This window comes from Podarcis muralis, chromosome 7, assembly GCF_964188315.1.
Source record: "Podarcis muralis chromosome 7, rPodMur119.hap1.1, whole genome shotgun sequence".
NCBI lineage: Eukaryota > Metazoa > Chordata > Lepidosauria > Squamata > Lacertidae > Podarcis > Podarcis muralis.
In genome coordinates this window covers 25,319,673-25,331,271 of record NC_135661.1, presented here as the reverse complement: position 1 = coordinate 25,331,271, position 11,599 = coordinate 25,319,673, and the positions used below count along the sequence as shown (strand labels likewise).

The 11,599-nt window shown below is 46.3% G+C and overlaps 1 protein-coding gene across 1 annotated transcript; it reads left to right on the top strand.

The window, feature by feature from the left end:
- The first annotated feature begins 4,021 nt into the window (after positions 1 to 4,021).
- LOC114602434 (F-box only protein 44-like) lies at positions 4,022 to 11,296 on the top strand. Its single transcript, XM_077931405.1, has 5 exons — positions 4,022 to 4,297; positions 6,278 to 6,395; positions 7,712 to 7,807; positions 9,453 to 9,591; positions 10,961 to 11,296. Exons 1-5 carry the CDS (start codon positions 4,036 to 4,038, stop codon positions 11,075 to 11,077), a joined length of 732 nt encoding a protein of 243 aa, XP_077787531.1. The 5' UTR covers positions 4,022 to 4,035; the 3' UTR covers positions 11,078 to 11,296.
- Positions 11,297 to 11,599: the final 303 nt, after the last annotated feature.

The window sequence follows — 11,599 nt, the reverse complement described above, 5'->3', positions numbered from 1 at the left end:
AATCGTAAACAGATAAGATCATTGGCATGATTATAGTAATAAAGTGCAGTTTTATAAGAGTATATATTTGAAGTAGCTGAATAAATGAGCAAATTAAGTTAATTTGGATATGCAGGGGATATTCAAAATAATTTTAACGAACCGCAGAAAAAGGCGGAAGGAAGTCAAGTTCTGAAATGTTAATTTTTTTTTGTAAAATTAGTGAAATGTATAAACTTGAAAAGTAGACATAAAATTTTAAAAAAAGAAAAAGGAAATCCAATATATGGAAAATGCCTCTCCCGCCACCTTGGTGGGAGACATTGACCTCTCTATCATTGATTTGCCACTGGCATGGGAAAGATTCTTTTGGAAGGGGCGTGACGTTGCAGACGCGTCACTGAATGCAAATGAACTGGGGTTCCTCTTCTCCGCCCCGCCTAGGAAGGAGGCAGCGCCTGGCCGCTAACGCCTCCCTGGGTTATCCTGCCCGCCTTCTGCTGCTGCATCCTGAGCGGGGCGGAGACGGAAACTTCCTTCGTTTTGTCTTTCCAGAGAGCTTGGGACGCTGTCATTGCTTTTTTTAACCGAGGTAAGGCTGGGAGGTGTCCTCGAGGCTTACAGTAGCTGCGAGGTTGAACCTCAAGGTAGCAACACTTTGGTGATAGGGTCTCTGAGCATGTAAAGAGTGACTCTTCACTCCCTCCTTCGCTTGAATTCATCTCTGGGCTAGGCAAAAAGGCTGGTGGCATTTAGGGGAACCTCTTGCAGCCTAGGCTTCTGTATTTTGAATTTGCCATCAGCATGGATGAATTTTTAGGGCTTATTTTATTTACCGCATCGATATCCCACCTTTTCCGCCACATGCTGGGTTGCATGTTCGTTAACTTCATTAGTTCCACTCTGAGTAGGACTAATATTGGATGCAAGGCATTGTTAGCAAAGGACTTTTGCATTAAAACTTTTGTTCCCTCTAGCAATAAAATGAAGGTTGAGTGTGAAAAACAGGTTGGGGAGTCTAAGCTGTAGTGGAATATATTTAAAGGGGCATGTGTTTTTAGTTCCTATTTCCCTCCAGAGACCAAATGAGTAAACTCCAAACTTTAAAACAGCTGCAATAGTCCCTGCATGAACGGTCATTAATTTGTTCCCATGCAGAGAAGCTTGTTTTCATACCGTTAATATTCCCTTTGTGTGTGTTTGTTTATCTGAACCATTTTTACCCTGCTCACCAGAAAAAAGAAAAAAAAAAGGGAGGGGGGCTTGCGAATGTAGCTCACAAATGTGAAGGCACTGTCCTCATGCTTAACAAGACTAAAAAATAAAACTACACACAGCACAAAAGGAAACAAGGTTGGGAGGGAGGAGGAAGAAAGCAAACTTGGGCCCTTACCAGGATCCTTGTTATGACCAGCTGGAGTGGAAAGATTTCAATTAGAGGAGGAGTCAAAGTTGGTGCTTTTTTGACAAAGATCTGAAAAAGAGGTTATGCTGGCTTCCTGTCCTGTAGCCGTATTAATTATAATGTTAGACCAGCTCTGATAATACCAATCTGAGCCTGAAACCAAGCAGCAGCTTGAGGGCTGTTTTTGTTAGCACCAAAGCTGGAGAAGGAAGGGTTAAAACTCAGCTCCACCTTGTTGGGATCCTAATTAATCAGGTGATCCCCAGCTGGGGCTCCTGCTTTGCCCAAGTGAGTTTAGAAAGTGAGCCTAGGCTCTTGCACCCTAATTCATTCATTTATTTGAGATGCTGATTTAAGAGGCCAGGTAACATTATTGTTTTATGGGATTTCCCCGCCCTGACTAGCTCAGTGATAGAATCTTCTATTTATTAGATTCCAAGCTTCACTGGGCACAAGATTCCAAGAACTGGAAGGGACTCAAATGGATTGATCTTTTGTTCTTGTATATATTTCAACAATCCCAAAGGTTTGAGAGTCAGTAGCCCAGAGGTTGTGACAGTGTCACAGTAAGTTGTGACATTGCAAGGGAGCTCTAGGATGAAACTGTATGTGAATATGTTGCTAGAAAAACCAGAAAAGAGAATATTTTGTAAAATGTGCTTCGTGTAACAGGAGATAATCCAGTACAGCAATTTTAATCAACACTTGAGATATGGTAGTTGTTATTATTATTTTTTAATGTGGTGATTTGTTGTGGAAGAGCCGCACTGAAGAAGATTAACAGTAGTTACCCAGACTCATGACAGTGAAAGCTTCCAGGACCGCAAAATGTAGTCCGCCACTGATCCAGACTGACCCCTGAAACCCACAACAGTGTTGTAATTTTCCTACCATCGCTGCAAATCTCCTACACAACACACACACACACACACACACACACACACACACACACACACACAGTGCTTTTTTGGGGGGGAGGGGTTACGCAGGAGTACACATACTCCTAAACATGTAAATCTAAGTTTGGCCTCATTGAAGAGCAGTATTTCAATATGGGATGTGGGTGCCACTGTGGTCTAAACCACTGAGCCTAGGACTTGCCGATCAGGAGGTCGGCGGTTCGAATCCCCGTGACGGGGTGAGCTCCCGTCGCTCGGTCCCAGCACCTGCCCACCTAGCAGTTCGAAAGCACGTCAAAGTGCAAGTAGATAAATGGGTATCACTCTGGTGGGAAGGTAAATGGCATTTCCGTGCACTGCTCTGGTTTTGCCAGAAGCAGCTTAGTCATGCTGGCCACATGACCTGGAAAAACTGTCTGCAGACAAACGTCGGCTCCAGACAAGAGTCGTTCGCAACTGGACTACACTCTCAGGGGTCCTTTACCTTTATTTCAATATGAGTAGGAAAATGATCATAGCCCTAAACATTTTTTTAAGGAAAAAAGCACTCATGTATGTGTGTGTGTCTAATTTTTTTATTAAATATTCTGTTTTGCAATTTAGAATATTCATTTAAACAACTTTAAAATATCCATGACTTCCCTTCTTCTCTCTCCATGGTTCATTTTGCATAGCATAAATCCCTCATATTTTATATAAACTAAACCATTCAGTATTCCATTATTGCATCCATCAAAACTTATTCACACTGTTGAATTTATCTTAATGCTGCCCACGTTTTCAAGTATACACAATTTCCCCCCATATATTCAATAAACATTTTCCAATCTTCTCTAAACAAATGTTCTTCTTGTTCTCTTATTCTATAAATTAGATCCGTAAGCTGTGCATATTCCATCAGTTTAGGTTGCCATTCGCTTGTTTTCCATTTTGGGGCTAACGAAACACGGGCCGCTGTAGTGGCGTACATAAATAACCTTTTTTGACACCTGGGTATTTCCATCTGAATCATCCCCTACAAAAAGGGTGTTTTTTTTTTGAAAGGTGCTTTTAAACATTTTTTTTTAAAAAAAATTCATTATGGATTGTTTCCCAATACCCTTTTACCCTTTTCCAAGTCCATCACATGTGAAAGAAAGTACCCTTGACCTCATTGCATCTCCAGCACTGATCTGATTCAGTCTTACACATCTTAGCCAGTCTAAAGGTAAAGGGACCCCTGGCCTTTAGGTCCAGTCGTGACTGACTCTGGGGTTGCGGCGCTGATCTCGCTTTATTGGCTGAGGGAGCCGGCGTACAGCTTCCGGGTCATGTGGCCAGCATGACTAAGCCGCTTTTGGCGAACCAGAGCAGCGCATGGAAACGCCGTTTACCTTCCCGCCAGAGTGGTACCTATTTGTCTACTTGCACTTTGACGTGCTTTCAAACTGCTAGGTTGGCAGGAGCAGGGACCGAGCAACGGGAGCTCACCCCGTCGCGGGGATTCGAACCGCCGACCTTCTGATCGGCAAGTCCTGGGCTCTGTGGTTTAACCCACAGCACCACCCACGTCTACTTGGAGTTAAATACCATCTATAAATCATATTCAAGTAGTTCTCCTTCAGGGAATAACATGCTGTAAACTTCAGATCTCTCTGAAGGAGTGAGCCCTATTGATTCCTAGGGAGAGTGGGTCTGAGTAGCCCGGGACTCCTGTCTTTGCATTTATTTTGCATCTCTAAAACCTCTCAGCCAAGACTTCTCTTACAGTAGATGGTGTCCATCAACGACCTGCCTCTGGAGATCCTGCTGGATGTGTTTGACTTCTTCCCCTCGTGGCACCTGCTCCGCTGCTTCCGTTGGGTGTGCTGCTGGTGGAGAGACCTGGTGGACTCCTTGAATGCTCAGTGGAAAGACAAGTGTAGGCGGGCCGGCTACCCCATTGAGATGCTGACCAGTCCTTTCCCAGACTGGAAGGTCTTCTACCTTCTCTGCAAGCTGCAGAAGAACATTGTCCGGAATCCTTTCGGCAAAGGTGGGTCTCTGTTCGGTGGCAGAGGGCTACCCCTGGCAGCTAGCCTGTGGTTATCAGATTTTTTCCAATGAATCCAATGAATTTTTTTAATTTTTTTTTGAGGCTGAGTAGCAACAGGGAGTCAGTAGTGAGGATGGTGAGGCAAAAGACCCTGGGCCCAAGCACACTTCATATTGTATAAAGGTGCAAAGCCATAGCTGTCAGCTTACAGATTTGAAAATAAGGGACCAGCAGCCTTGAAAATAAGGGATCAGCAGCCAAAATAAGGGATTTTCCAAGCACAGGTATGTTCAGCTTCTGAGCCCCTCCAAGCCAAAGGCAGAAAGTCCAGCCAGCAGCCAAACGAAGCCTCAAGCAGTGGTTCCCACAGCGCAGCAACCCGGCAAAGGGGATGCAGCATGGAAAACCACCGTCACTTCTCCGCTGGGAAGCGCTGAGCAAAGGCGAGTCCCCAGGCAATGCGGCCAATTTGATCGGCACAAGGCATGCAAGCTCCACCCCCCAGTCGTTCTTAGACTCCTTATTGGGTGAGCAATGCAGCCAAGCAACACAGTTGGAGCTTCCCTCCTCCCTGGCCAGCAGAGAGGAAGGGAGAGGAGCTGCTTCTTTAGAAACCCGGGAAATTTAAGGGACATCATCAATAAGGGACAGCAACGGGACACAGCGCTGTGATAAGGGACTTTCCCGCCAAATAAGGGACGGTTGACAGCTATGTGCAAAGCTCTTATTTCGCACCCTGTGAAACATAAATGTGCAGAGTTTTTTTTAAAAAACTGGGCAACTCCCACCCACCCGAGCCTCCCCTGATCTGTCAAAACAAAGGAGGAAGGCGGGTTCTACAATGGGAAGCTGCCTGCATGGTTTTCTTTGATGGGTGGTGGGGTGGTGGAGGGGGAATTTCAATGGGAGGGAATGACCAAAAAAAAAAAGGTCCGCCCCAGGTACCACCTGACCATTCTGCACCACTATACCCACCCACCCTGTTTTCATGCTTTGCTCTGATGTGACCTTGCTATGGCAACTTTTGGTTGCCATGTTGTTGGGGCCGGGTCGGAATTTTTTCCACTTGGCAAATTGGTACCGGCCATTTGGTTTCAGCCTGTCTCGTAGCAATCGTTGCAACTATTGTGAGGTTAGGCATCGGGTAAGCCTCCTTTTGGTTATTGCCTTTGCCTGCCCCTCCTCAGTAAGGGTACCCTGTTAAAGGGATTTGGGGCATGAGTACTGTCCGAAGCCTGGGCGTGGGCTAGGGTCATATCACAGCCCCTACGGGGACCCCTCAGAGTGGTGCCACTCTCTGACGTAAGTTATAAAGGTAACGGGACCCCTGACCATTAGGTCCAGTCATGAACGACTCTGGGGTTGCGGCACTCATCTCGCTTTACTGGCCGAGGGAGCCGGCATACAGCTTCCGGGTCATGTGGCCAGCATGACTAAGCCGCTTCTGGTGAACCAGAGCAGTGCATGGAAACGTCGTTTACCTTCCCTCCAGAGTGGTACTTATTTATCTACTTGCACTTTGTGCTTTCAAACTGCTAGGTTGGCAGGAGCAGGGACCGAGCAACGGGAGCTCACCCTGCCGTGGGGATTCGAACCGCCGACCTTCTGATCGGCAAGTCCTAGGCTCTGTGGTTTATCCCACAGCGCCACCCGCATCCCCGCCAACGTAAGTTATAGGGCACCCCATATTGGTGGTTTACCCTTCTGTGGACTCACTCAGATGGGCAGGAGTCAAGATATAGCCTGGCTTCACCCCAGTGCCTAAGCCAGACAGCTCACGTTGGTAACCAATAAAGTTGTGGCCTATTTTGAACCCATAAACCAAAATACTCTGCGTCAGTGTGTTTTATTGTTCTCTTGGGAACTTTGTGGCTCAGGTGCCTTGGCACGCAACAGGATTCTGGACTTGATGGGCCATTGTCCTGGTCTAGCAAGGCTCTCTTAAAGTTCTTACGCCCTCCTTTCTTCCTTCTCCCACAGAGGAATTTCTCTACTGGGAAATCGACAAGCATCAGGAGCACTGCTGGGGTGTGGAGGAGCTGTTAGCAGACGAATACCCCCATGACAACATCACGACATGTTTCTTTGCCTTCAATGGGTGAGGACCATGTTAGAGGTTCAGTAAATCCTCAAATGTGGCTATGGATTTAGAAGATCGATCACATGGTAGTGGAGGACCTGCATTGAATGCAGAAGGTCCAACCTATATCCCTGGCATCTCTAGGTAGGGCAGCGAAAAGACTCTTCTAGGAATCCCTTGAGAGCTGCAGCCAGAGCCAGAGAGTGGACAATATAAAACTAGATGGACCAATAGTCGGACTCAGCAGGCAGCCCTTCCTTCATGAGGACTGGAACCTTAGAGAAAAGAACTCAGGTTAGATGGAGAACACCTGATTTGCATGCAGAAAGTCCTGAATTTGATTCCCAGCATCTCCAGGTAGCTCTAGAGACTTTTCTTGTGATAGGATCGATAGATGCTGCCAGTCAGTGGTCTGACTCACTGTAAGGCAGGAAGATCCAGTTTCCTTTTCTCCCCTCAAGGGCTATTTCAGTAGAAGCAGAGAGTAAAATTAAAGATGTCCATAGGTGACAGAAGAAGGATCACAGGAAGGCTTAAGGTATCTGGTTTTCTCGCTGCCCTCCTCTCCTGCAGTGCAGGCTGCCTTCTGAGGACTGGATTGGACTCATTTGCTGCAAGTTGCCAGTCTCCAAGGGCACAAAAGGTTAATAAGCTGGGCTGGTGATGGTGGTACCTTGGTTCTCAAACTTAATCTGTTCCATAAGTCCCTTCCAAAACCAAAGCATTCCAAAACCAAGGCACGCTTTCCCATAGAAAGTAATGCAAAATGGGCTTTTAAAAACAACCCCTAAAACAGCAATTTAACATGAATTTTACTATGTAACAAGACCATTGATCCATAAAATGAAAGCAATAATCGATGTACTGTTCCATAAAATAAAGAAAACAGTATTGTAGATGATACAAATTAAAATTAATTTTTTTCTTACCTGCACTGATGATAGTCATTGTTTGGTTGGGGGGATTTTATCCATTTCCGCAGTCACACAATCAATCAATCAATCAATCAATCAATAGCTGAACTGGGTTCCACACAGACACAAAAACAAATTAACCAAAAAGGCCTCAAAAACAAAACCACAAAATAAATAGCAAAAACAAAAGCACCAAACTTAATTCATTCTGGAAGTCCGTTTGACTTCCGAAATGTTCGAAACCAAGGCGCAGCTTCTGATTGGTGCAGGTGCCCTGGAAACAATAGCTGACAGCGCATTGGATGTTTGGCTTCCGAAAAACGTTCGAAAACCAGAACACTTACTTCCGGTTTTCCGAAAGTTGAGAACCAAGGTACCACTGTATTTGAAATGGCTTTGATTTCCTTCCTCACATCTCAGGCCCGACACAAAAATTCAGCGCATCACCTTGAAGGACCATGGCTACACAGACGAATTGATGGACTACGTGACACCCCATATCGTGGTGCAGGATTGGTGAGTGCTGGAATTGGCCTCAGAAGAGCTTGCAGGATCAAAGCCCCATTTAGTCCTGTGGTCACAGTTCTCAACCAGATGGGTGGATTTGGTAGGTCTTGAGTAGCAGAAAAAAAAACCCCTACCAGGGCTGTTTAGGCGTGTTCGAGGATTTATCCTGAACTTCTGAGCGTAATTTAGCAAAATTTACAGCCTGCTTAAAGGTAAAGGTACCCCTGACGGTTAGCTCATCAGGAAACCCCTATGGGTTCATTCACGCTTTTGCAATTTAATCATTTTGCGGACTTCAGTGTTTCTCAAAACTTGGGTCTCCAGCTGTTTGGGGACTACAGTTCCCATCTTCCCTGACCACTGATCCTGCTAGCTAGGGATGAAGGGAGCTGTAGTCCCAAAACAGCTGGAGACCCAAGTTTGGAAAACACTGGCATACAGGTTAATTTCCCCCCAGGTCTGAGAGCTTTCCCCATTGTTCCTTGCGGAAAACTGTATCTTACTCTCTTATCAGGTGCGTGGAAAATCCAGAGAGAGATTTTTGCTTTGCTTATCTTGCTTAGTTCTGTTCCGTGGGTAAAGTTGGATTTTTGGCAAGGCTGGAAAAGCGAGAAAAGCTCTCTGGGGTGGGTCGGAATTAACCGATACACAAAACGTTCAAAATATGGGCTGGGAGAAAGTGTGGGTGGTTTGCAAAAGAACAATCTAACATAATCATTAGCAAATACCTATTCAAACCAAACATCAGAAACAAATTGATGTGGTTTTTAAAATCAAGATATAAATCCAAGTGTTTTTAAATGGCTGCTTTTACGTGGCCAGAAAGAAAACAACAGCTCCTTCTGAAGCAGGCCTGAAATATCATAGAACTATAGATTTGGGACCCCAAGGGTCATCCAGTCTAACCCCCCCCCCCCCGCAGTGCAATGTGTGATGAGCTGCCTGCTTTGGAGATGCCCCACTTTTGTTTTGAAGGTGCCGCGAGTGCCTCCAAAGCAGCTGGTTTTGCTTCAGCCTTTGGGCTTCATCTGCACACTTGTTGTTGTTTAGTCATGTCCAACTCTTCATGACCCCATGGACCAGAGCACGCCAGGCACTCCTGTCTTCCACTGCCTCCACAGTTTGGTTAAACTCATGCTGATAGCTTTGAGAACACTGTCCAACCATCTCGTCCTCTGTCGTCCCCTTCTCCTTGTGCCCTCCATCTTTCCCAACACCAGGGTCTTTTCCAGGGAGTCTTCTCTTCTCATGAGGTGGCCAAAGTATTAGAGCCTCAGCTTCAGGATCTGTCCTTCCAGTGAACACTCAGGGCTGATTTCCTTCAGAATGGATAGGCTTGATTTTCTTGCAGTCCATGGGACTCTCAAGAGTCTCCTCCAGCACCATAATTCAAAAGCATCAATTCTTCGGCGATCAGCCTTCTTTATGGTCCAGCTCTCACTTCCATACATCACTACTGGGAAAACCATAGCTTTAACAATATGGACCTTTGTTGGCAAGGTGATGTCTCTGCTTTTTAAGATGCTGTCTAGCTTTCTCATCTGCACACTATAAAGCAGCAATTACGATATTGTCTTTACTCTGCCAATGATTGGGCAACCGTGATACTTTTTATACATGGCTTGATTTTGCCTTGTGCCCTTCTTCCCTACAGGTCCGATGTCCTCTACCCGAATCCTCGTTACAACTACAGACTGACCGTGAAGCTGCTGGCTGCAGATTTTAAAGCCCTCTATACCTGCTATATCTCGAATGGGGAGGTAATCAAGGACGGCACAAGGAACTGGAAAAAGGTAAATCCAGGATTTAAGGCAGGGGAAGTACTCAGCCAGGGCAGGATTTGGGTTTGATGACGCCCTAAGCTACTGAATGTAATGGGGCCCTTTATATGTCCAGCTTTCCTTTGTCAACAACAAATTGTCCCTCTTTTTTGTGTTGAATATTTGCTACAATACTAGATAACAGGTACAACAGCTTGACCCACATTCAAGTGTGCCGCACTGCAGTCTGCAGCTGCATCCTGCATGTTGCCATGCAACCAGTCCATGAAGAGTGTAGGCACCCTGTACAGTCATGCCTCAGGTTACAGCCGCTTCAGGTTGCATTTTTTTCGGGTTACAGACCATCGAAACCCAGAAGTACCAGAATGGGTTACTTCCGGGTTTTGGCAGTCACGCATGCATAGAAGCACTAACTCGCACTTTGCATGTGCACAGAAGCGCCGAATCGCAACCCGCCCGTGCGCAGATGCAGGTTGCAAATGCTGCGGGTTATAAACATGCATCCCGCATGAATCACGTTCGCAACCCAAGCGTCCATTGTACAGTGGTACCTCAGGTTAAGAACTTAATTTGTTCTGGAGCTTCCGGGTTAGCGCCATCGTCTAATGGCGGATTCCCTCCGAGCTCCGGAGGGAATCGGCTCAGTAGGAGACGGGTCCTGCCATGGCGACGACGCGGGGACCCTCAGAAACCACAAGCGTTGAAGCCTGTGGACCTGGTGACTCGGAGGGCACCATTTGCGCCCCCCCCAACCCAAGAAGGAGCCTTTTTAAAGGCTTCGGAACGGGGGACGGGGAGCGGCGTGGTGCTGAGAGTCGACTGCTTCTCCTACGGAGTGAAGCTGCATGCCATGGTCGGAGAGCGCTGACTTCTTAACCTGAAGCACTATTTCTGGGTTAGAGGAGTGTGTAACCTGAAGCGTATGTAACCTGAAGCGTATGTAACCCGAGGTACCACTGCATATAGAAATGAGTAAACCAGTGATATTTTAGGGAGCAGGCTAGTAGGCGGGGCCTATTACTTACATCAAAGGAGCCAACACAACACAAAACACTGTTGCTGTATGTAGGTTTTATTTATTTTTTATCATATATTTTGGAAATGTACATTCAGTTGTTGTTTTTCCTTTATTTTTTGGGGGGGGCCCCCAAGAGAGTGGAGCCCTAAGCTATATCTTGTTTAGCTTATATGTAAATCCGGCACTCTGTGCTCAGCAGTGGCCTAGCTTGAGGGTGGTGTGGGGGCAATAGGGTAATTGTCACGGGTGCAAAGTTGTGAAGGAGGCGCAAAATTCTGACACCTGTTGCTACTTCAGTACAGCTGCACCCACCTGTTCCTGGGCTCTGGTGAAAACTCCTTCTCCCTCTCCTCAAATTTCCAGACTGTGTACATCTTCCGCAACTACCCCAGCGGAGTCCGCCACATCCATTTTGAGCACGGCGTGGACTATGGAAAGCTTGCCAACAGCAGCATCATCGTGGGCCCGAACTTCCCATAGAAGAAGAAGAAAACACCCTGAAGAGAAAGAAAGGGTTGTTCAGCTGCTTGAACCCACCTCACCTGGGGTTCTCTCAGTGTCCCTACGGATCTTGGATGCTGGTTGTGGTCCCTGCTTAAGAAGCCTATCCTCTCAAGCTGTATGTCTGCATTTTAAAAGTTATCATTGGATTTTTATTTTTTAAGGGGAAGTTTTAAAGAATATCAATAAAGTACTCGACTCGCATGTATGTCCTGGGTGTGAAACAGGATGGGAGAGCTGTGGCTCAGTGGTAAATGGCTGCCTCATATGCAGAAAGGTCGTGGGTTTGATCCTCAGCATCTTCAGGTGGGAGAGCTGCTGCTGGTCAGTGTAAACCATGGGTAGGCAAACTAAGGCCCGGGGGCCGGATCCGGCCCAATCGCCTTCTAAATCCCAGCCCATGGATGGTCCAGAAAGTAGCGTGTTTTTACATGAGTAGAATGTGTGCTTTTATTTAAAATGCATCTCTGGGTTATTTGTGGGGCATAGGAATCCATTCAT

Coding starts and splice junctions, on each gene's coding strand:
- LOC114602434 (XM_077931405.1), top strand. CDS start 4,036: ATGGTGTCCATCAACGACCTGCCTCTGGAGATCCTGCTGGATGTGTTT. Junction 4,298..6,277: donor CCGGAATCCTTTCGGCAAAG/GTGGGTCTCTGT, acceptor CTTCTCCCACAG/AGGAATTTCTCTACTGGGAA. Junction 9,592..10,960: donor GCACAAGGAACTGGAAAAAG/GTAAATCCAGGA, acceptor TCAAATTTCCAG/ACTGTGTACATCTTCCGCAA.